The sequence below is a fragment of the Hermetia illucens genome, chromosome 6, assembly GCF_905115235.1.
Source record: "Hermetia illucens chromosome 6, iHerIll2.2.curated.20191125, whole genome shotgun sequence".
Classification (NCBI taxonomy): Eukaryota; Metazoa; Arthropoda; class Insecta; order Diptera; family Stratiomyidae; genus Hermetia; species Hermetia illucens.
The window spans coordinates 282,682-309,616 of record NC_051854.1 but is presented as its reverse complement, the minus strand read 5'-3'; the positions used below and the strand labels follow the sequence as shown (position 1 = coordinate 309,616).

Below are 26,935 nucleotides of genomic sequence, written 5' to 3'. Positions count from 1 at the left end.
CAATTGTGTCATTTAAATATTATCATCAGCCACCGTTTCCGTAATCAGAATCGAAAAAGTATGTAATTTTCCTAACAAACATGAAATGTGTTTTTTCAATTGGATTGCACACAAAAATTCCATGATAAACGAATGTTATAATTAATTTGCAGTTAGATACTGCTTACGCAGAAATAACTACGTTTTGCCGATGAAACAACACCCTGAAAAATGTTATTCGGAAGCGCCGAAGAAATTGTATTTCGAACAATTTGATTTCCCAATGTGTGTCTATCTGATAAAATTTTTATCTTGAAAAATACGAAGGTATAAATTGAAGAGCGCTCCCGAGGAAGCTTAAGTTGTTTCTTTTGAAAATAAACGTAGATGTAGTCATGAAGTTTTCGGCTTTTATTGTAATTTGTCCCTTAATTTTGAATGTAAGTTAATTATTATTATTCAGCTTCAAAGAGAAACTAATCGCGAAATTATTATCCAGATATCAGCTTTTAAGCATAAAAAAAATGTCGGACTAAAGGTAAATTCAATCGTGTCTTGAAATAAGTTTTGGAAAAAATAGAAGAAAAGTTGGATTAAATGGATTTCATCTGATTTATACAATTTAATTGAAATTATAAAATGAATTCTCACAGTTCTCTGTCAGTGATGACGTAACAACCCTCAAACAAAAAATTCAAACTTTCACGGTAACTTCGATGCAGACAACATTGTCTATTTTGAATGATTTACAAGATAAATCGGATAACACTTTCAACGGAATCAAGACGGATACTCTAGAGCGTGCCAATAACATTCTTGCGAATTTAGATGAGCACTTCCGAAAATATTTTGAACTTTACACTCATCATAAAGACCTTCCGGCATGTTCATTTGAACCCTATGGTGATTTGAAGCAAAGTCTTGAATTATTTCGAGCTAATATTGTAGAATGTCGGAATAGTGCTCTCGACGATATTCTACTTATCAAACAGGAGATTGAAATGAATACGTTGGAATTGAAAAATGGTGTGAAATTGGTAGTCGAAAGGATGAATCAGTGCGCACATCCATGGAAGGAAGAAGAATCAATTAAATGCGCTAAGCGTTTGGTAAATTAATTAATTAATATTGATCATATTATAACTTGCTAACTGAGATTTCCGCCATTGAAGTAGATTTCTTTATTATTCGCTTTAATTTTACAACTAACTAACTAAGTTCTGTCTAGATGATTTGATTTACATACAAATTTCAAGTTTTCCCATTTTTCCAGTCGCATCAAATATGGAAAACTATTAACGATATTCAAAAGATCTCGAGAAAAGCTCTCGAGAATATTGTTAATCGAATAAAAGCAATTATTAAAGGCTACAATAACTGTACAAGTCAAACTGTTCGTCAAGCACACCAGAAGGAGCTGCAATTCATAGGCAGCATGGAAGCATGTGTTGATGGAAATATATTGTCAGAAATTCAACAAAATTAAATTAATGTGAATTTTTGTTTTGCATATATATTAGCTATAAATAAATGTTTTTAGGAGCTTTGATTCTGGGTTAATATTGTAATTTTTACAAACGAACACATACCAGTGATCCTTAAATACTCCATTTATTTTCAACTTCAAGATATCAACTTTCCTATTCAATTTACCTAAAAACAAGAATATATATAATAATAATCGTTGGCGCAACAATCTATATTGGATCAGGGCCTTGAAGTGTGTAAGAGCACTTCATTCAAGACCGTAACGATACACTTAATCTAAAACCAACAAAATTTCATATTTGATGTTGATGTCTGGTTTATTTGAGCTACCTATGATTTTTTAGTGAATATTAACTACCGCTGCTGTAAAAAATAATTCACTAGGACAGATAATTAGATTCTTCTATTTAAGAAAGATATTGATTTGCTAACTGTATATTATCATATTAATAATTTTATGGCCGTAAATATACATATTTGGCCCCAGTCGCAAAAAGGCGAAGCGACTGGTTCAATGATGATTGTCAGCTAACAACGGAATAGTTGAATGCTTATAGCGGGCAATGCAGTAACCTCAAAGAACGCCGAGAAATGACTTCACAGACAGAAAACGAAAGGGAAACCAACAGGTCTGTGAACTCGCGAAGTACAATTAGCAAGCAATCGTACCCTGTCACGGTGGGACCATTTATACTTCGATGCTCATACTGCCAAGATTTCCATGAGACTGGACACATAAGGGATCTTCTCCGGTCATGTATGGGGTACCCCCTTTAAGCTCCACGTAATGTTTTATAATAAATGAGAGAATCTGGTATTCCGATAAGTTGCTAAGACTGCCTAGATTGATCCTGACTAATGTACGACGTCAGACAAATGCAGCCGAATTATTGTTGATATCTTTGACCATCAACAACGATCTAAGACAGGGGGATACTCTAGCATGGTCTTTTAACCTGGCCTGATGATTCATGCTGCTGATGTATTTGCGAGAGACACTATGGTCTTCAAACTCCTCTTTGACACTAACTTGTGGTGGAGTAGCCTTTGATTTACTACTACACTAAGAGTGTCCAATATCTGCATATGGAAGCTAACAGCATTGATTCTCCTAGTAAGAAGTCACAGACTTCTAATCCACTCGCACTCAAGTCGCGGCTGAAGCGATTATTTGAGAGGCCTCACCATATTCATGCCTGGACACGGAAAATTCTGTGGAAGGCATACTCTACACTTCAGTGGAAAGCTTGTAGTAGGTGTCGATGAGGTTATCTTAAAGTGGCTCTAGCAGGCAATCCCAGCTTTTAATTATGACGGTCGTCCCAAGTTCACTATTGTGAAACTGTCGAACATCATGTTCATTTGTGGACTGAAAAACAACGGTCTTTAACTCATACAAAATAGAGCAAATTACAGAAACTCTAGTCCGCTTCTCCGCAACGAATCTGCACGCGGAAGATATGATAGTATATATAGTGACAGTGGCTCGCATTGGGCACAGGGAAAATATTACCTATTAGTAACTTCTCTTTCACCTTTAACAGGACAAGCGAGAGCCTGAGTCCCGATGTTGAAATTGTTCGTGACAATCATACAACCATAATTCTGTTCCCAGGCGTTAGTTGCAGTCATCTTACAATATCAATTTAATACCAAGAGGATAAACTCAATGTGCTTGTTTACCCTATGAAGCTTTGTGTTCTCTGCTGATTTGATCTCGAACTCTTAATAGGTTGTGATGTGAACGCTGAACATCTTGCTTGGAAAAGTAGCAAATGCATCTCTGAGGAGAAAAGCTATTTTATTTCATTACTTCAACTGGTCTTTTGGCTACGAACATAGCCCCTACATTTATGGTGCCGAATTGACCAAACAATCTGCACTTGAAAGATGTAAGGGATGATTATAGACTGGCGGGTGCTAGATGAAGTCTCACTGCCAGACCACCATTACTTAGAATTTAGTGTGACCATTGCAGACGAACGGCACAAGGGTAGATGGCATGCTAGGAAAACGGATCGGGCAAAGTCCAAGGAACTTGAGAAACGCATCCTCTAGGCGACTTGGGATTCCTCTGGCAATAGAAGCTCGATTACACTGCTCGATTGCAGAGTCCTTAAAAGGCACGTGCGCGTCAAGTTGCACTTTTCTGGTGGAACCGTTTGTGTTTATGCTGTAGCCCGTCGTGCGCCCTGGCGCAATATACGTTACGCCTGCACTCTTGGAGAAACACCATGGGAAGCATCGCCTTCTTTGCATTTTACTCCTGGATCGAGAGAACAACTGCATTTATGCTTCTGGAAAATTTAATTAAAGGCACTCGAATCCTGTAATATTTATTTTATGTAAAAATATACCTACAAACATGCAGACATACCCTTAGAAATAATATGAAACGCAGAGCGCTAACCATTTGTAATTCATTTGAGTTCCTGCGACCCTTCTTTCTAGTTTATATCGGAAATTCAATATTCAAACTATCAAATCAGATTGAAAATTGTTGGAAAGGGTAGGGTAAGAGCAAAAGGTTTTTTCCAGAAATTTAGTACTCTTGAAAAGTATATCAATCTATTCAGTTCTTCCGCTTCGCTTCTTGTCACCCGTTCGTAAATGAAATGACGAAAATATAAAAAAAAGAGCAACGTACAATTGTCATCGTAACTGACATTCAACGAAATTGGGTTTTGTTCGATGTGTTCAAATGTTTTTGCATATAGAATCCATCCAATTTCCATTTTTACAATATTCCGTTTTTCTAAATTATTTGATTTCTACTACTGTATGGAGAATCCATATTCAGAATGGTTGTGTGCACCCGTATATGTCTACTTCGGATGTAACTGTGTAACATATGAATGGTTCAATATTACGCCTGGAGGGGTTGTCGTGTGTCTGGATAGTGTGAATATGAGCGGTAGCTGATTTAAATAATATTCATATAGCTAAGTTCGGGGTTAAACGCTTGATAAAATTTCAAATATTCAGGAGAATTTAGATAGTTGCAGAAGCATCGTGAAACTTTTTTATTTATTATCACCGAAATTACAATCTAAAGAAAGCGCAAGGTTTCACAAAGTGAAATCTCGGAGTCATTCAGGAGAGATAATTGGTGCATAGTATAAAATACGTATAAGTAAAGCTGGCACCAGAAAGATTATCTTCTAACGAGTTTGAACACCAACCCTACATATTTAAGTTCGGCTTGACCCAAGTAAGAACAAATCATGCACATGCATGGATATTCGATAAAAATCCAAACAAGGATATGAATATTAATAATATGATACTTTTGGAAAACAAGTATAAGAGAGCTGATTATAGGGTTCGTTTTCTCAGCCATCATAAAATATTGATTGAGTATTGGAAGAAAAATGGTAAGAGTCAATATAAATCATAACACACGACCTTTCCTATGATCAATCTTACAATCTTTAGGTTGTGTATCGTCTGAAAGGTATAGCTGGGTGATAAAACTTCTGATGGATGTTGTACTTCTCAATGTCATAAAATTTTATGCGTATGGGATATGAAAGGAAAACACCAGTCCTCACACCTTTTTTCGAATTATTTATTGATAATATAGCATCGTATAAAACAGGGATTAACAAGTAATTTATATTCTCACTTTAACTTAGAATCAGGATCACAATTTACAACAGGACTACTCTGATTTTTTAACATAAAAGTGCTGAAGTGGACACTCATCTAATTCTGGTTGTAATTTACTATCCATGTTTTCTTTTAGTAGTAGATTTAATGTAATAAATTTATTCTTCATGCCATTCTGTATCTTTTAGAGCTCGCATTTAAAAATGTGTTCGAATAGCTGAGTGATTAGAGCACAGAGCTGTCGAACGGATTTGTATCGCGATTTGACGTCGGATACCAGTCGACCATATTGTCTCCTATAGCGTACTGTAATCCTATGCTGTACCGTTACGGTCTTGAATGAAGTGCTCTGAGACACGTCAAGACCCTGATGCAATAGGATTGTTATGCCAACGATTACTATTATTATTATTCAAAAATCCCTTCAAACTTGATTTAAGCTCTATAAAAAGAATTTGACCGCCAAGTTCCGCGAAGTGGACTGTTTTTAGTACTTCCTTAAAATAAAAAGTCGAATAAATTTTCACAGGGTTATTGTTTTTGGTGTTAAATTTTGATTTCTGAGTGAACCAATAAAGGCTTGTTATCATGTCTACCGAATACAATATCAAATCCGAGAATTTTCCTCTAGAAGTGTTAACATTTGTTACAAGATGTTAATTCGTCTCCCCAAAATAAAACAGTTGTGGAGGAAGAGAGTATCCTTAGAGCTGACAATATTTGAAAGTATTCAGTTAAGTTAGTGCAGTACTTCAATAGTTAATTAGTAGGTCGTTTCATTATCGTTCGTCGATGGGTGCTCATCAAATAATGTTTCAAAATATTTTCCGACTTGGTCTCTGCTTTCGACGAAACAAATAATAGTTACTGCACATATTTCTTCCAAATACCACAAACATTGTAAATTTTCCTAATGATAGTTAATCCTTACTTAACGTACGATAGATGCGATTAGCGGTTTTCTGTTGTATTTGAAACGGAATGACACGATTAAATTTTGTTGCCAGCAAAGCGCTTTTCCATTCAGTGGAAGCTTTAAGCCTAAAAATTCAGCAGCATAAGCAACGGTAGCAGTAAATTTCAAGGATGTTGGCCATGGCAATTCCCTAAATTCGTAGAATGGGCTGAATTTCATCGTGCCTTGATTCCATGACGTCTGTTCTTTCGCAACATGGCAGTGAGAATATCTCTGTTCGGAGATTTACATAGATTCAATTAAGATTACTGAAACTACCGCAAAACAACACTTGTATTTGGAGGTGCTTGGTTTGCATCGCAGCAACGAATTACATGTAATGTATGAAATTAGAAACTTCCATTTGGGCTCCTTGTCACGTCAGCCAGAGGTGGGAATATTATTCGCACGAGTGGGATTATGCTACATGTAGAAGCTATCACTAAATAGTACAGCTATGATTAGGTTGCGTTGATTTAGTGTGGATAAAATCTGCAATTAAGAAAAATAAGATGCGCATCCTGGAAGGGGCAATAATGGAACATCAAGTAGAAATCATTATATTAATATTACAATACCAAAATGTAAGGTGTGTTTTGACTATTGTGAAATAATTACTAACACAACACTTTGTATAAAGGCTGGAACTGTGAATACCCCCGTATGCGGTAAATTACATTGTCGCACATTGAACTACTGACCGAGTGGTCCTAAACGAGGGGTGCAATTTTTTTTTCACCAAATATAGTCATGTAGGGTATCAAATGCAAGGTCTCGGTTAGCATTAATTTTGGCATCGGTTGCAAGGGGGCGGATTGCTGTGGTCCGAAAAGGGTTAATTACTACGAGGAGCCGATCTCAGAAGCCACCCAACCGAATTTTAAAAAAATATGCAAACCCATGTGCATGGTATCTAGGCCCTAAAAATACTTTCAGTTATGATATCTGCTCAAATGAAATTAATAATAGTACAGTATAATCCCGATAATTGGTATGGTCAAAGGACTGCTGATTTGGTACGAAATATTGGGATTACTACTTATCGGAAGTGCAAAAGAAATTTCCACGAATTATCCGGAAGTACGAATTATCGATGTACGAAACGTCGGGATTCCACTGTATATTATTATTTCCGAGTTATCACAATCTCGGCAGATGCCGGATTTTACCTAATACTAGCACTAAGTGCCAAGCATTTAGGCTCGGACGATCCTACCTACTTAAAAACTAAAGGGGCACTGGTGGTGGTGGGCGGTGGTAGGTCAGTGGGAGAATCCGTCGAGTACTCCCCGCAACATCGAGCACGTATGCAGAATGGTGTACTTCTGCATAGTTTAAACCAGACTGCGAAAGTCCCAGGACATCAAGGGAAGCCGTGAGGGATTTAGGTACAATACCTGTAGCTGACAATATTATGGGAACTACAACCACCCACTTGAGACGCCAAATTTCTTTGATTTCACGAGCCAATGGCTCATAATTCACCTTCTTCTCCACGTATTTCCGTTCAATGTTGCTATTATGGGGGATAGCAACATCAATAATATACGCGGAGCGACCCGTCTTGTCAACTAACAGTACGTCAGGCTTATTGTGTGCGGTATGGCGATCAGTCAGAACTTGCCGGTCCCAATACATGCTGTAAGCAGAACTATCAAGTACTGCTTGTGGCTCATATCGGTAAACCGGACATGTTCCCGTGATCAGCCCATGCTTATATGCAAGGTTTTGATGGATAACCTAACATACAGCATTATCCCTGGTGATGTATTGCACCGGTGCCATAACAGTACAGCCAGAAATGAGATGGTCCAACGTCTCTAACGCCGAACCACACATTCTGCACTGGTCGTTCTCCACCCGTTCTTTCATGATGAGCTTTTTATAAGCTCGGGTGGCGACCACGCCATCCTGAATGGCACACATGAACCCCTCCGTCTCAGCAAAGAGCTCGACAAATGGCTGCCAAAGACAATTCACATGTTTACCGTGCATTGCCTTCGACTTCCATTCATCGCTCCGCTCTTGGTCCAACTTCACCCCGCTCAGAGGATTGAAAGATCGATCCTTCAAGCTAAGTGGAGTCAGTCCACAGTCTGCCTTACAGACAGCCGCATGCAAGGGACTCGCCTGGTCTTTGCTGTAAAAATAAGCGCGCAGCGAGTCGACTTGACGATGATGTTGTGCCGCCACGTCAACCACGCCCCTACCTCCGATATCACGAACGAGATTATTGTTGCCCCTTTCGCGTGAAATTGCTATAATATATTATATATAATATAATATAGTATAATAAACGCATAAAAACGATGAGGTATTTATAAATGGAATCATCGGGTACCCAAATATACTTACATAAAAAATCAAGAAAACCTTTCATATCTGAAACGTCGAGCTTTTGGGTTTCGACTTGTTTTTTATTGCAGTTGAAGTTTGATTGTAGTAAGTTATTCGCAACCTTCAGATTTCTGATCTCGAACAGCTTGATCGTCTTATACAGCACGACTGAATGGGTTTGATCCGATCAATGCCAACGATGAAATGGCGCTCCGCAAATGGTGTCCTTTATGACTAATACACCGGATCCCTCAAATCCAAAATTTACCACGTCGCCGTTCGTACTCTCGCACTTCATAGATCCGAGTGCGAGGCAGTAATCTGTGAAAATGAACGTCGCTTCTCGGTTGTAAAAACGAAGATATTGCGCTGGAATTGTAGAGAAGTTTCGGGAAAGACGTCATGTATGATACATTTGGCCAAATGTATGGATGGCGATCTACGGATCATTGTGGACCAATGACCTGATCGTCGATCCCCGTTCTATCTCAATCGACTTTAGCCTTTTCCTCCGAATTCTGGGAAAATTAGTTAACAGATACACACTAACAAAGGATCGCAAATCCGTTGTTAGCCGGGCTACCTACTATTCCAGAATGGTCGATTAATGGAGCGTGGCAGACGCTTGGCGCTGAACAATCAATAAGGAGTGTAAGCTTCCTGACGGCTTATGACAACTTATGAACGTTAAGTTCGTTAAACTAGAAGTTAGCAGTCACTTGTCATTTTTGGTTTCCATTGATCATAAGTTCTCATCAAATAATGAAATTTTTAATTTATTGGATGAGTATCACTAGCATATTTTCCGTAAAAATTACTAAGTGGGGCTTACAGTCTTAATATTTGCCACAAACACCAGTTATGCATATAGTAACTGCTCTATCAGATTTTCTTCCTTATTCCTAATTCCTGTCTGATAATATCAGCACATAATCTCTCCTGTGATGGGCTTGATGCCTTACATTCATTATGCTTATTTGGTTTGTTAGCTGCCAATTGTGTCACATTACATTTAACATAGTTCGTAGCAGAAGATACGAACAACGACGGGTAATAATCAACAACCTGGGTTGACGCATTCACTATCGAAACAACCACCTACTTCACTTACAATGTACTTGGTCAAGGGCATATCGAATGTGTAAATCCATTATGCAAAGTGACAGAAATTGTTGTTCTATTAATGGGTGATATGTTACATATGTGAATGTAACAAGGTAACTATGGATATATTCTAGGAAATTAACAACCTTTCAGTGAAATACATAAAGCTGCAAATATTAAGTTGCGTTCTATTATTTTCGAGATAGGGAAAGAGGGAGTCTATAAACTGCAAATCACGTCTTGAATTGGTGATCGACATGAGGAAGTGTAGGCGGTATTTGGTGGTTCCTTTATTATTTGTAACACCTTCAGTATAGAGCCCGACCCGATCTATTTATGAATATTTAGTAATTTGCAATTTGGCGGAACTCTTCGATAAGACTGCATATAAATCATGACTATCCTAGGGATTCAAATGTGCAACACGACTATTTGCGCGGGTCAGAACATCTACTCATTTGCTAAGAGCTTTCCAAAAATTAAATTAAATTAGCATATTTTTAATATATATTATGAAAACATCGGTTCCTTCCTCAGATTTTTTTCCATTAACTGTATCAGCAATCTTGTGCTTCTAATGTGAATAATATTCCCAAGTTATAACACTGCGGATAGAGAAGATAATTAGAAGAATGATGTACTCGACGCTTGACGAAACTCTCCAACTGAACTAGAGGTTTTCGTTGCTTTCATTCAATGGCGCTGAACTTAATCAAAATTCCCACCATCAATAATTATCAAGGCAAAGTTAATTATTTTCAGTTTGATAGCTTTCATAATAAATAAAAGGTCTTGTGTAATAAAACACCATTATCTTCCCCACAGACTTCGATACTTAGCACATGGCCTAAAATGTATTAAAATCGTGCTTCTTCCCTTCTTGTTACTAAACATTCAAAACAATAGATTGCGGCGCTCAACGAACATCATGTTCTTGCTGTCGACAAAAGCAATAGAGAATAATTCCTTTTATTAGAAAGAGCATTTTAATTCCATTGCGAACCAATGAATTTCGAATTATATCCGAAATAATTTAATTTTGCGCTCATAATACTCTTTAAGTGGAAATTCGAATTAATAGTCCGGAAAACTGTCGACTAAAGTAAATTTTAAACGCTTCCATGCAAGCATCGTTTTCACAATACACCATACTTTCGTGTGAGTATAATAGAATATAATACAAAACGTACAAACGTTCGCCATGAGGAGTATTACATTCATTCAGGTTTTATTGAAGCGAGGTGACTGCTATAAATATGAGATTCAACAGTGTTTGGCTGATGTATTTGTATATGTGGATGAAAGGGGGATCTTTTATAATTTATCTTCGGTTTTAGGTTCGGATGTTGGCCGTTTGACCTTTCTGTCTGTAATCTGCCTTTGATAGCTCTAAATGGAAAGAATTTTGATTTCCTATATTGCATGGAAAAAAGTCTTAATATTTCGATTGTCCGCTAATGTGTGTTATTCACTACTCTGTAGAGTATAAAGCACCTACACAGGCCATTTGTTCGTATCATTTTTCCTATTTGATTTTCAGCGAGACTACGTTTCAGTTTCGTTATTTTCACACTGAATGCTGCACAGGTGAATACGGATAAGGCCTACAGCAGCCGAATAGCACAATGACAAACACTAACATCCATGACGAACCGGGGTTCGAATTCGGGCAACGAGATCATAAAGCTAACACACAACCAACTCAACTATCATTGCAAATTCAAAATAAATCAGAGAAAGAGAGTTTCCTTCACTAGTCCAAGACGCCTTGTACTGAGGAAGAGAACAAAGTGTCCCCGGAATATGGGCATTTACCGAATAAATAAATAACATGAATTGTCTGCCTGTTGGATTTTTTAAGTACATGGATATATCGCTTGAACACTACTACAAATCCCCTTTTTGTTTAAATTCATATAATTGAACTTTACTGCATGGAACTTCGAAATGATGATGCCAAAAAGGAAATGTTTAAAAAATGTGAGAATACACTGTGTTTCAATACCAATGCACTTTCCACCCTTGTACTCTTTCCTGGCGTATAATTTGCATTATACGGCTGCCGCTACCCAATTTATCACTGGGTTATCGTTATCCTCATCGAGCCGATGTTGTGATTGTCACTTCTATTGTCCTCGACAACAACGACGACTGATAGTAGCCATGGCCACATCAACTTCAATTGACAGCGTTAAAGTGTAATGGTGCACGAAAAGTTGTTGCTGTATCAACAGTCCCACATGATCTCATTTATAGTAACAGTGGAAGTGTTAGGAACTTGAAAGCATGCGACTTGCCGATATTGCATTGTTAACTATAGCCAAGGATTTGACGAAAGGTTGTTTGTATAAGTTCTTAGGAGAATCGTCGGTGATAAAATCTAAAATCGGTAGCTAGATAATATACACTTGACTGTCACATTGTCGTAAAATTTAACAATTGCTTGTAGTCTTTCGAACTGTTCGTAGAGTGGCAGCAGGGATTAGGGTTTAAAGTACGTATTTTATGATATTTCACAAGACCATAAAGTCAATTTGCATGGAAGCATTTTGCTGCGTTGTATCCATTTTATGTTTTAGGTGGCTATGGCCGTGTAAGCAGTCCTGTAGAAATTTATGAGGCAGTTAAGAAGCACGGAAATCTAGTAAAAGTGCTTGGACTTTGGAAGAAGTTACCACTTAGTTAAAATTTCCCGTAAATAGAAATTTTGCAATTCATGTTTAAGCTAATTAATATGTATATCTGTTCTGATGATCTATATTTATAAGCCATAGCTCACTATTGAGGCCGTGATCTAGGTTGATTGATTGATTTATTGTTATTGATTACTGGACAGTTCTTTTTCTTGATGAGAGCTCTGAGCTCTGGCAAACGACCTAGACTTGCATATATTGATGAATTGCCCTTAAGAGCATTATTTGCTCTTGTTAGGCACTATGATTAGGAATACTCTCTAATAAGAACAAGTCTCTAGAATTACAATACCCCCAATAAAAAAATTTGGAAATGACATAATCAATTATATATTTATATATATTATATTATATTATTATATACAGTTTGTTGAAGATTTTACTATTATTAATAAAGAAAGGTTGGCATCTTGCCAGTCGGTTTTGATTCTTCAGGCGGCCGTTGATGGAATGAAAAATGATTCGGCCTATCGATGCTTTCAGTTTAACTGGCGGCCGGGTGCTTTGCGGATTTTTGCGACGTAACTGACAGGCTGAATTGAACGTGGCTGTCGTTTGAATAGATAAGACGGCGGTCGTCCAATCGCCAAGGTTACATCCTAGCACTAAGTGTCAAGCATTTTCATTACGAGCTTTTTAAAAGCTCGGGTGGTAACCACCCCATCCTGAATTTCACACAGAAATCCCTGCGTCTCAGCAATGAGCTCCGCAGCACACAGCCATTTGTTCGACAAATGCAAATCGACCAATGGCTGCCAAAGGCAACTCACACTTCAATTCATTGATCCGCTCTTGGTCTGACTTCACTCCACTCAGATGATTGAAAGATCGCTCCTTCGAGATAAGTGCAGTCAGCCCGCGATCTGCCATTACAAAGAGCTGTATGCAAGGAATGTGTAACGAGTCGACACGCCCCTGCCTCCGATGTAACGAGGCAAGTTTATCCGCCCCACGGCAGAGTTTGGATGAAGCATTCGGAATTTGGATATCCGCCGCTGGACGTTTTCCAGATCGGTTTCCGTCCCCGGCAATATTCCGAATGCATAATAATCCGGATTCGGACAGCAGAGCATTTTTTTTATTTGTTGTGTGAAATTCGCAATAATTAAAGGCTATTCTCCAATATTATGGCCCAATGAAGCCCAGGGCAGGATGGAAACCCCAAAGGCCATGCCTCATGAAGAGCTGAGGCAGGAGAGGCATCAATCGAGGATGTGATCCGTCGTGGATCTTCCAACCCGGTCTCAGCGCTCGGGTCCGGAGTTTTATGGCTCCACGGACGCGATTAAACCATTATTTTTTTTGTGTTATTCCCAGCAAAAGTCTCATATTTGACGCGAAGGACTTTTGATTTTTTAATTTACTGTTGCTTGTGGCGGAAATCAAGAATGCGTATGTTGGATTCTCCTCTTTGTCCATATTCTCCACAATCTCCGCGCGAAACCAAAAGTCTATAATTGCTAGGGATTGTCTCAAATGACGCTCCATTTCATGGAGTTCTGTTATGTCTTTGCGAGATACTGTCTACGAGAATTTTTGATATAGCCTTCTATTCAATTGCGGCCTATTTTAGCATCTAGTTTATTTGTTCCACCGCTACAATTGTGATCCACGCTGCATCTAAACCTAGCATATGGCTCGGCATATTACTCACTGTTAAGTGAGATTTTAATTTCATCTCAAGGTTTTTGGTTCCGCCTGCTAGTCTTAGGCAGATGAACAAGAAACATTTCCCCTCTTTTGTTGTATATGGTGACATATTCGACCGACCGCAATGGAATAGGCATTGTCAGTGGCAGCGACCTGCTAAGAACCGAGAGATTTAAGTAGCTCGGGTCAATGTTTTCAGCCAATAGAGAAATGCGCTATGAAATACCTGCACGCATCAGCTCTACTTGGATGAACTAGTCTTTAACCACTGGAATTCTTTGTGATCGACACGTTAACAAACGTCTCAATTGATCGCACTGTCGTCCTCCGTGGTTCTGACTATTAACTGACTACGGAAGCAAAAATATTACGCTGGATGCGTAGCGTAAGCCAAGATCACATCAGATAAATTCGGTCGATATGGGATGGCATCGATCATGAAACGTTTTCGATGGTATGGACATGTAATTCGCCCTGACGATCGTAAAAAGCACAATTGTTGTAGAAAAGCTCACCCCATTACTGAAGGCTGAAACTGTGCCAAATTGTAATTCACATTGCCGTGCATAGACGATTCGCCAACAACTTAAGTGTTTTATTGAAAATTCGGTCTAGATAGTTTTACTGTTTCGTATTCTCTTTATTGTGTCCACAGCTTTGGTATAGCATATGTCTTAATTACGAATACCGTTGACATTGTGATGAAGCCGGTGCTTCACTACATGCTTCTTTTAAGCTATTCATACCTGCCTCCTGCACATTTTCTAATCTTAGCTGCTTCTGGTGGGCTAAGCGGATTTCCTTCCTAGTGATGATCTCATTTAGATTTTTGCAAATAGCCGCGCGAAATAGATGGCTTATGTGGATGTTAGATTGCTTACCGAGTGTTTGATGGAAATCCTACTTTTATTGAAAAAAATTACAGAAAATCAAAACGCTATATTTACGCGAAAATATACTGCACCATCTACGTCATTTGTTCCAAGATTTTCATAAATGAAAGCGTATGAAGTTGACTATTATCAATACAAACCTTCCCAGTTCAAATTATTTGCGTAAAAAGCGCTTTAAAAAATAATGCGCAATTGAATTTTTAACTATGTAAAGGTGGAACTGTCATCCATTCAAAGTTCCTCAATAAGGAAACAAAACCTGTCATATTGGAAGCGTCCGTCCTGACCTTTTTGTTTCTTGTTTTGAGTAAATTTGAATAAAATAGAACGTGCATGGGCAAAGTATAGTAAATGGTCCATAACGAAATGTTATACGATTGAATTGAATTGAATATGGGTAGGGATCAACCGTTTCACACTTTTAGGGTGCCCTACTCAGAGGTAGCCCTTTAAAACTTTTTGATTTTCATCCATTGAAACGACACAATAAATGTAGTATTTTCAGGGTCGAATTTATGTTTGGCATGCAGATTACCCAATCAGTTGCTATTGAAAGTTTCTTTTTTTTTTTGACAAAATCAAGCTATAGGCATTAAATTGAAAGCCTCCACATTGCAGATAAACAAGGAAGTGCGGCACCACATGACCAATTTTAATTAATTATTTCTGATTATCGTTTGGAGCTCAATTAGTCTGTAAGCGAAATACACTAGATATAGGGCTCATTAGCTTTAGCGCTGATAAAATAATCTCTTTATTAAAATGGAACCCTCGTATTAAAGCGAGACATTTAGTGTAGGGCACATATGCTGCTAGTAGTCTGACTACAATTGTTGGATACGATTCTGACATCATAGGCGTGTAAGTCCTGGAAAGGCCGTAAAGTAAATTAGAATCCTCTGGGGACTATTCTGGGGTTGCCAGATGGAAACGGTAGTGTAGGAGAATGCTTTTACAACCACCATATGTGAAATTACAGTTTTCCTTTTAATTTCAATTTCAAACTGATTAGTCGTATTGTTTATTTTACAGCAGGGAAATTCGTTTTATCTAGTTTAGCGGCGTGGGTTTATCGATTTGATTATGAAACTACCCATTTAGAAAAAAATGTATTTCCCTCGTGTGTATTTCCCCCTATACTGTAGAAATTCTACAAGATATAATAGAACACACGATTTCAAAAGGGGTATCGAATCCTCTCTAGATTGAGCCCAATTTCGTATATGCATCCCACTTTGCATTATTCCGATGCATCAAGTACTTTCGGCCTATGTGTAGTCCAATGACGTTCACCATTTGGTACGCTATTTCTTGAACATATAAAATTAGTTCTATGATAACTTTAGCAATGTGGCAGCATACACCGCTTTGTTTGGTTGACACTCAATCTGTATCATCTGACAACAAATCTGTGAACATTGCTTGCTATCGTCGGATATTCACGATAGATTAAGTTTTTTTATACGAAAGAGTTGATTTTCATGAAATCACTGAATATTTACCAAACGTTGCCTGCATGTTCAGTGCATAACCGATGCTAACCATTTTTTATCCTCTCTGAAAGTTATTCATTGATTCAGTAGGAAATGAGAAAGGTAATGCTATACCGAATGTTTTTTGAAAATATACAGTGACGTATCTATGTCACTAGCACAGTTTGGAGAATTTCCAGAAGATATTTGTTCTACGGTTGACTTTATTTATGACAACAACATTGCTACCCGTACAAAGCAGAATTCAATGCAAATCACTCTTCCTATTTTGGAAAGTGTGAACCCACCTACAATGTTTGATTGATGATAATGCATTCAAGGAGATATCCTGTTTTACATACATACCATATAAGAGTGAAAAAAGATAAAAAAGCGTAGAGAAGTAATTCGTCAGAATTTTTATTTTACACGTCCAATTTAGTGCATCGTATAATATGGCAACAATATCCTGCCCACATCAAGTTCATGAACACATATATAGCTCCTGGGGCGGATAAGGGAAGATAATCGAATTTGAGGATTTAGAAGATATTAATATAAAGGCGTTGAACCCTTTGTATTGACAGAATGTGATTGATTGAGGAGAAGCTTCAGTAGATAGGACTGCTTTGTCAAGCAGATGGAGGATGGAAACCTTGAAAATTTATCTTAATCAGTGATAGTACATACATATATAGACGCAAGTATACTATATAGATACTTTGAGTGCGGATGGTAAAATTTCGCTGGCAATGGGCCTGATCTGTGCTATACATATTCATTCTCAAAAATGAAAACATTACATTCATAACTTGCTAAGTCGACTTTTAGGAATCAAATTTTGTTATTAGTTTAAAATTCATGCGAAATGCTACCAGTGGGTCTCATTAATCTATATTCACATTCCTGGCTAAATTCGAAACCTGGACCACTCATTTATTCCTAGACTATGAACAAAGATCTCCATTTTCTTACATAAAGCCAATTTCCAACAACAATAAAATAATTTGTCATTAGCTATATTAGAAGGAATTCTTAACGGCAACATATCCTATTTTGCAGTTAATTCACATTTTGGCATTATTATCCAACATGATAAACACCAAATATATATAAACGCAATACGTTGCCGACATGGATTAAAGGATCCAAATAGTGGCAGTAGTAAAAATATATAGGAGCTACCGGGCGAATTTTGCTCGAATTAGAAGTGAAATGAGAACGCACCATTGTAACAGTTTTGCTGGAAATGTTTGCTAGCAAGAAGAATTAACGAGGAAAACTGCGCTTGAGGGGGAAAATTGAAGCTTTTCTTGAAAGTTTGCATCAAGAAGGAATACTAGATTAGAGAAATCCTTATTTGCGCTTATATATAAGTTTTAATTAAGAAGATTCTGTTGATGTTTCATTTGAAGTTTAGCATTAGTACAATAAGGAAAGATGTAATTTGATCAAAAGATGAAGTTTTCAGATTTATACGAAAAGGTACGGAAACGATTGTATGATAAAAGATAAAACTTTAGATAGAACGCATATAAAGGTTCAGTTAGTCTAAAATGAGAAATAAATGCTTTGAGAATATTGCAAAATTATTTTTAGCTTTGAATTTGCGAACAATCTGAACTGTGGGTCTGTCTGTTTTAGTTGGATGTTCATCTTATAAACAAAACAAGCCAATCAATCCAGTGAGAGAAAAAATAATTTCTAGGAGAAAGACGTATTTGAATTTATTAGTTTGGCCTCCCGGAGAGAAAAACGGGTCCGACAGGAAGAAAAGGAATAACCACGCAACACATTTCCCAGTGTAATCGTCTAACCAAAATACTATTTGTTTGTTGGCTTCGCAATCCCGTTCTGACTAAGTTGTGTTGTATGCCTGCAGATCTTATATTTTCTAATCTATTTTCCATTTTCTTGGTTTTGATCCTGGTCAGATGATCTGGGGGGCAAGCAAAGGAAATATCAAAATTCTCCTATGTACCAATAAAAATAGGAGCTTGGTTTCAATGATCATCGTCTTGTTCTAGTTTGCGCTAAAATACAAAATTGAGAAAAATACACAGGTTTTTTCGTTCACAGTGGTAGAAATTTTAATGGTTGATAGTACCATCGACCAGTCGCCATGGGTGCCTGTGTTCGTCTTGTGTTTGTTTCGCTACTATAAGCTTAATACTTGCTCAGCGTTAAGTATGATGATAGTGAAACTGAAGCACAATCTTGCTGTAGGAATGCCCTGTACTCCACCAAGGAGTTAACGGGAAACACTAAGGATAGTAGATTTGTTTGAGAAAAATTGGTACATGGAATGAGGATTCTATCTTTTATTGTTACAGAGTTTTACCGCTTTCGTGAATAGTGTCAAAAAATCACAATTACCCATTCCTTTAATCATTTCATCCCAGATTTGGTACCATTTTCGGAAGCTATATAAAATTTCTTATAAATGTATATTTTTTCAATTGCAAAGATCATCATCACTTCGAAAATATAACTGTTCAAAGTTCAAGGAAATTTCAGAATCGGATTTTTATCCAAATTCCAATATGCATTATTGTAGCGGTGCTTTAAATTTACAAAACTGCAAAGTTGGCAAAATTTGACTCATTACGTTAGCTTTTAAATGACATGTAAAAATGACGGGCTTAGTTATGGAAAATTTAGGAATATTGAATTGGAGAAAACGTGTGGAGCAAATTTACTTTAACATGGCAACATAACGTAATGGTTAGTATATCTCAGCCAGTTATATTAACCATGATGTTAACCGCTACAGTAACACCACTGGCTTCCCCGTCTTCTCAAAGCTACGTCCTTTCTCACCCCAGAAGCTCGCTGTTGCGCAGAAAGAGTTTGAACAACTTCTTTAGCAAGGTCTTCCAACAACTGTTGGTCATCTCCACTCCATTTGGTCCCAAAGCCTAATGGCGGTCTTGTAGAGATTACAGACGCCTGAATGCGCATACGGTTCCCCACCGGTACCCGATCACTCTCATCCGAGACTTTGTGCATTACTTAGCAAACTTTCGTGCTTTCTCGACCGATGATCTCGCCAAGACATTCCACCAAATCTCGCAGCAACTTGCACACTTTCAGACTCTTCGAGTTCACAGGAATAACTTTAGGTCTTTGCATATCTGCACAAACCATCCAGAGATTCTGTACTACGAAACTTGGACCTCTGTTTCGTCTACTTGATGTTCCGATCGTCTTCTCCACCGAATCCGAGATTTGCATCTCGCATTTGTCAACGCTTCCTTAACAGTGGCCTAGTTCTCAACGTAGAAAAAATTAAATTTCTCTAATCACAGGTGCAATTTCTAGGCCATTTCATCATCCCTGACTTCGTGTAACTCGACCCGAACAAGGTACCAGCGATGACGAGCTTTCCGTTGCCTGAAACTGTAAAAGACGTTAAGAGGCTCTTAGTAAGTCACTACCATGTTTTCCTGCTCAAAGCCATTCACCACCAGTACCTCCTTAACGGTCTTTTTGTCTGCGCCTAAAACCAATCACTGGAGGTTGTGTGGGCTCCTGAAGTCGTCCAGGCATTTGAGATTAATATTTTACATCTCAATTTGTAGTTCAACCTCTTGATCTAGTGGCTAATATTTACTACAACCACAATTGAAGTATTAGCTATTCCATAACAAGTCTGGTTCAGATGGCTGAAACTGAAACTTTATATTCTCTAATCTCTCGAAATGAAAGTAAATTCAATGAAAAAGTGACGATGAAAAAGTGGAGTCAGTTCATATTTACTGGTTCCCGAAAAACGCAGTAGTGACGGATTTGCCACTGAATTATTGCAAGTAGAGTTCCGGTGGCTAATATATACGATATTCATCACAACGCAGATATGATGCGCTGCATTATTATTCCTTCACAGCTGCTGTAATAGTGCGAGGTCGAAATTGCGAAATTTTTAATCTATTATAGAAGTAAAGTATTTTGCATTTCGATAGTTTTTGCTACTTTAAAAAGTAAATTTAGTATCTTGAAGTTTAATTAATTAATAACTAAAACACCTGCAAATATGCCTTGCATTTCTTATTAAAATTCAAAAATTCAGTTTACATTAAAGCACACAATTTCCACTCTTTTAAAAATTAAACAAATTAATCTCACGTCTCGATGCGATGGCCTTGTTGGTTGAGAGTCATCCTCTTGATCTCATTATCCCGAGTTTAAACTCCTGCTCGTGAATGTTTGTGTTCGTCTTTGTACCTTCCCGTTGCTATAGGCTGCACAGCATTTATTGTGATAATAATAGGCAAGAAATGGAAAAAATACTGTGTAGATACTCTATACACCCCAAAATATTCATACTTCAAATTAGTATTAATCGATTCGTTACGAAATCTAAACATCTAATCGCTAGAAGCACCGCAAGATTACACTTATTTAGATATGATTTGCTAGTTTTTATATCGATCTCTATTTTCTATTAACGAAGCATGTAATTATTTTGAATAAAGTCTCAGAAATTCATTCAACTATAGAAGATAACCATGGAACATTTTATACTCCATTTAACTTATTTCTTTTATGTATGGCTGTGTTTGATTTCGAAAAAATAAGTGGTTGATTGAATATCGTCGGAATTTTCAACCTGATGAATGTGGCCATGAAATTATAAAACCAAATATAAACACACCCACGAAATCTTAAATCACACACACAGGCCAGTCTCCTCTGAATGAAAAAAAGTTGCAAATATCATTAAGGAGGAGTACTCTTGCGACAATTCTAATTACTTATGTATTCCGGAGTATTTAAAGCTTTATTTTCGCTTGCTAGTAATTAATTTCGTTTGTATTTCGGAGATTACGACGATCTTCTACAGATTTAATCTTGAACTCAAGTGTACTAATGAAATCATTCATTCTTTTTTCTGAATTACCACAATTACGCTTTATATTGTCTACTCAGTAAGGTTCACTTTCTTAGAATTTCCATTTTCTTGAAATTGAGTAGCTTTAGTAGTCTCTGTTGAGTTTCTATGATCTCAAAACATTTTACCGGTGGCACGAGGCTCCATATGTAATCGTATACCCCAGTAATCCCAGAAGCAAATATCTTTGTTAGTGGAGAAGTGACTGCTAACTACGTCCATTATGTTAATTTGATACACAATTTTGTGTTTTTCGTATAGAACATACCTATATGATTATCCTTAGGAGATAGAAAGTGCGGAAGACGATCTACGTGTGCAAAGGTTTTTACTAGGGTTGCCATTAAATCTCCTGCTAATTTTGTTTATCTTAGGAAGATGGATACATATCCGCCCAGTAAAATGTGCTCCATATATTATGTATATGGCAAATGAGGTTCGGTAAAGAATTTCGTGAAGAAATAAATTTACGGTCAAATAATAGAAAATATTTTTAGATAAGCTCTTAGTTGACTTTGGAATGACTTGGGTTGTCGTCCTTCTAAAACAGATTTCGAAAACATAGTTGTGAAGAACATAGCAACCCTAATTTAGGAAGGCTCACTCTAGTTGGCTACCATTCGCTTCAACTATCACAATGGACAAGCCAGCCCGACCCGATGTACTTTAGAAGATTCGCCTAAATTCTGAGCTAACGAAAATGGTCGTAAATCTTCTAGGTACCATTCTTACCTTTTTCCAAAAAGTCGGTGTTATGTACATTTGTTCACCAGCTGCTTATGTTTACGAAGCAAGCACTGTTAGGTAAGTGGTCATTAAGGTTACAATACATATATTACCATTTATGAGCACCCGTACATACTATTTACTAATAGGTATATCGTATATCATCGGCTGGGGAGCTTTTTTGAACGAATCGTGCAAAAACTGTAAAAAGGAAATTTCCAATTGATCACATAACTGTTCTCCTTTATGTTTGAAATATATATAGCCTTTGATTGCAATTGACATATATATAGCCTTTGATTACAATTTGAAATAATGCAGTTCCGAATCTTGAGCATCTGCAGTTTCTACTATGTGATGAGTGACAGTGGCCTACCCAGGCGTCGCTACTGCCAACATGAGGTTAAGTTGTTCTTACATGACGCCAGTAACTTGTAGGAGGCATTGGGGGTGAGCACTGGACGGATTTACATAAGAAGAGTACAAGGGACTACTCGGTTCTAGTGACTCCTACGAGTTGCTAGCATCGCGCAAAGCAGTAGGGCACTCCTACTAACGGTCCAACCTGCCATCCAATAATGCTACCACCAGTCTACTCAATAACCTTCATCAAAATAGTATAATATATCAAAATATATTTGGCCAATGCATCTCCCAAGGGTTGTACAAAGTTTGTTACAAAACTAACTGGATCTAGCACTGTTAATGCATCGGGTGACACTAAGTTCGGCACCCCCGTTGACAGAAAGAACGTTTACGAAATAAATAAATTGATGGACGCCTTCAATGTTCTGTCCAAATAAAAAAAGTACGATTACAAGTCAGATTGTTTTCTGCCGATTAAGCTTTCGAGATGTTCTTTGATGCGTTCTCTCTCTCAGTTATAACTTTTGCGATGGCAGGGAGCATGCGAATGTCTCTCCAATTGCCGTACTTAATATGGGTTCTTTTTTTCGCAATCTCAGCGATTCGTCTAAGCTATGCAGAGACTGCAAGAGCTGTAATGAACAATTCCGTTGGGAGCGTCAAACCCAGCGGCTTCGATTTATCGAAGCTGTATATTTCTCGGACATGCGCCGCACTACTGGGGACGAATGCGGGTAATTTTCCCTGCGCAGGTCTCCAGTAACGCGCTACATGTCTGAATGAAATACAAATTCGTTAAATCTCCACAATTCAGTTTATACCGAAAGTGGGCAGCTGCGACAATGCGTCCGCGGAAAACTTTTAGTCAATCAGCCTCAACTCATTTGTATTAGAAACCCTGGAGCGGGTCCTGGACATCCACTTAAGGAGGATCTTGGAGAAGTCGCCCATCTTAGCACATCTACTTCAAAGGCCGTTTATAAGGTTGAGCGGTCGTCACATTACAAGCAACATATGTTAGCTGCCTATCTAGAAATTCAACAGCGGGAGCATCTAGGAAGTTGTAACCATACCAAGTATGAACCTGGATCCTAATTTAAATTGGAGTCTAAACATAGAACTAAGGGTGAAGAAAACTTTTATAGTCTTCTACGCATGCCAGAAAACCTTCTTAAGGAAATGGCGCCTGAAGATGATTCCATGGATGTACACAGCCGTGTTTCGTCCTATCCCCACGGGCACTGACCTATAGGCAACCATGCCACTAGACCTGGCATACCCTACAACACCCATTGTTGAGGTTATAGTATTTCTATTCTTTTTAAGACTTAATTACGACATTGGGTATTTTATTTACGAATTTTATTTAACTTTATGTTAGGCAATGACACTACTTCAAAATAACCAAAATAACTTACAAACAAAATAATGGGAAAATCAAGACAGAAAAACAGGTAAACTTCCAACTACTTCCATGTGAAACTTTGTAATTAACTTCAAATTGGTCCGTAGAACTCCTGAGCCCACAGTCTTCGTACCATCCTGTTTCATATATACATTTCTCGACGTCTCCTTGCCATTAGGTCAAGTGTATTTCAAGATTCCATCTTGTTAGTGATATCGTTGTTATCTTTACGAAAAGGACGAAAGAAAATTTCTTCCTTATATAAGGACGCACAGATGAATGTTTGAGAGCAAAGACTGCCAGAGAGTTAAGTGTACCAAATTGTAAGGTGCACTTGAACACAAGGGGGACGCCGAGTAATATAACGAGCATGTCGTACATACGGGTTAGTGTGCACAAGGCACGAGAACTTGAACTCACATGTTCCTTGTGCATCCTAAAGCGTCAAACCTGAAGACTAAGCGATAGCATCTTGGCTTCTAAACAATTTTCTTGTGTTTGAAAATAACCGCATATTGTTACGACTCCAGTGGGATGGTAACGAAAACCATGTGATAACGGTATTGTTGTGATGACGATGGGTTGAAGGGTTCTTGGCATTTCGTAATATTCTGAACGGAAATATAATCGGGACATGAGATATTATAGGTACTTGAGTAATCTACATTCAAAGAGTTTATTTGGAAATCCTGTATATTCGTGCTTGGGGATGTGCGTTTACAACTGTGAGAAATTGGAGCTAAACGAGACATATTGAATAGTAATCGAAGGAAAACTGAAAACACACTTCACAAAGGAATTCAGACATTTGTTCTAGAGTGCAGAGGCTATCAGTAAAATGACAATTTAACAGGGTCGGTTAGTGCCTTCTATAGGGAGATGTAGGTATCAGTGTGATTCTTACACTCTCCTAAGTATTCTACTCGATTCAAGCCGTAAATGTAGCCCATAAATCTAAGTATTTTGCTGGTAAACCAAACCAACATTGAAGCTCTTTTACGAATTTCCTGCCAAGAATGCTATTTTCTTTCTTTAATCCACTTTTTTCTTCAATATGCATAGTAGAACGGCTTTTGATGGGATTCAAGTGAATTCGTAAATCTAGGGTGAAAAAGAATAAATGTTTCCTACGAGTATATCGTGAACGTACAAGCGAACTTTCAACTTTGATTCTATGTTTATGGAACTGAATACAGACATGCGGTCCATGGCAGAACAAGCATCTTACTTCCTAGCCCTAGATGCCCCAAACTTGCTAAAATGCAAGGGGAAACCCGAAACTTGACTGGTGTAAAGCCACGATATCTACACTTTCCTTCAGATGCTGAAATTATGTAAACTGCTGTATTTATTCTCTAGTTTAAAGTGTTAATTTCGTGTAGAAGGTGTTTTTCGTTTAGATTAACAGAGGGTGAATGCGTCTCGAGCAATTTTATGCTTTCCATGGTGCTGAGTTGCTACATTTGCAGGTGTTAAGATGGAAATAACCGAGACGTATACACAAGTGCTTCATAAATACGCTGTAAGGTGGGATTACATTGAGAGTCGTTATATGTAAATAGGTACATTTGAACTAATCGTGGAATTCTAAGGAAGTTAAGTATGTAGTAACTAACTCGTTCAAAACCGGTCAGAAAAACTGTTGTGTCAATTGAAGTAAGGGATGAGCGAATGAATTTTGCTGCTCAGGATTTAAATTAAAATAATGAAGAGTTACCATTGTTCAATTCTGATTTCACTTTGGGATGCTGAAGAACGCCAATTAAGTTTGCAATTTTAGGAAAAAAAACATGATTTATTTTATTTTTTCGATGTATGCCCTATTAACATGAATTGCCCAATGGCGTGATTAGTTAGTGAGCCCCTATTTCGTATATTACGATTTTGGATCGAAAATTTATGAAGTGGTCTGGCTCCTCCATTAGAGGATATCTATTAGCTTTTCTGAAATAATAAAACCATATCTAAGGTATTTTCCCAATTGTATTTGTTAGAAGAAATAAACTAAAAAGTTTAAAAGATAACACCGAGCATACATTACACACGATAAATTTGCAACCAAGAAACTTTTCTTAATTGCATCATTACTCCATTCATGCATAGTTTTAATCATAAAAAAAAGGAAATGTGTCGCATCATTTCATCGCATTCACGCCAACGTCCCGTCGCAACGGCAACCATGGCCATCGCCATTGATATAGCCAAATGTCTGGCTATGGCCGATTAACTGCAGACAAAATTCTACCATGCAGCCATCCATCAAGCATTCTAGCATTCAGTTTTTCCTCGTTTCCGTACAAAATCGCCACATTCAACTGAGAGATTTTCCTTTAAACGCTGCTCGCTACCAGATGCTAAAAGCAATTGGATGCGAGGATATACATAAATTGTGAAGAAATAAAAATGGATAGATTTCCCGGGGAAATCTTTCGTCTCATCTTTATTCATAGAACACAAACGAAATTCTAATTTTCCACTGCAGTGCTCTTGAATGGACCAGGCCATCATATCATCTGGCTGAATGAAAAGGCATATATATTCAGCAGTTAGGTGTGGTGAGGCTCCTGTATTTCTTACTCCTCCCTGCTTGCATGTTGTAACTTCACACCCGGGACGGATTTTGAAGACCTTATGTCGTTGTCTACGCTACTTCACTCGGCACCATTACTCCCCAAGGTGCGTGATTATTACTATAAATTATGGGGTTGACTCCATGGCAAGAATAACGGTCCTGCAGATAATATGTTTGCACGGCTGATACTTTTGACTTATACAAATAAATAGACGGATATTTCCTCTGGTCCGGAACTGACATAACGATAAATCTTCTATGGGATTCGGCCAATTGTTCTCATACAGCTTCGGTTTATGGGCATCCCGGTCAAAATCGTAGTTCAGTTCGCAGTCCCTATTGCAACGGTGTCGATATGAATTTAAGGGTTTTCGTGTTTAATCTCTGTTTCTTTCTGAGAAAGACGATGAAGCGTAATATCTTAATTGGAGATGAGGTATGAAATATTTTTGCTAGTTTACAATTTTCGGGCAGGCAACGGTCTGAATTTGCCTGTATGTTTGTATCAAAATTCTAGTTGCGAAATAAATCGGTGAATTTCGCAACATCCAATAGCAATCATTTACTTAAATACGAAGCAATATTGCTTCGAGAATGGGTTGCTTATTATTTTCGCGTAGAAAAGAGGACTCCTAAAGCTACCACTTTCAAAATTGTTACTGGGTAATGTTTGCTTGGCAACACTTCATTCTAACCATTCACTTCCTAACCGTTCCTGTTGCATATATATGAACCCATCACCCTTAGCGACCAGCGTAACATTTACTTTTCAGTGTGCTTGCAAACAGAGGAACC

At 37.7% G+C, this 26,935-nt stretch overlaps 1 protein-coding gene and 1 long non-coding RNA gene across 2 annotated transcripts; one reads left to right on the top strand and one right to left on the bottom strand.

Annotated features, from left to right (window-relative positions):
* Positions 1 to 301: 301 nt before the first annotated feature.
* Positions 302 to 1,528, top strand: LOC119660472. The gene is made up of 4 exons (XM_038069061.1): positions 302 to 419; positions 479 to 517; positions 633 to 1,088; positions 1,253 to 1,528. The coding sequence occupies exons 1-4, from the start codon at positions 375 to 377 to the stop codon at positions 1,463 to 1,465; spliced, it is 753 nt and encodes a 250-aa protein (XP_037924989.1). The 5' UTR covers positions 302 to 374; the 3' UTR covers positions 1,466 to 1,528.
* A 16,953-nt stretch (positions 1,529 to 18,481) lies between these two features.
* On the bottom strand, positions 18,482 to 19,882 carry LOC119660480. The gene is made up of 2 exons (XR_005250431.1): positions 19,654 to 19,882; positions 18,482 to 19,579 (listed from the first exon to the last, which is right to left on the bottom strand). It is a non-coding gene; the product is annotated as an uncharacterized LOC119660480 (long non-coding RNA).
* Positions 19,883 to 26,935: the final 7,053 nt, after the last annotated feature.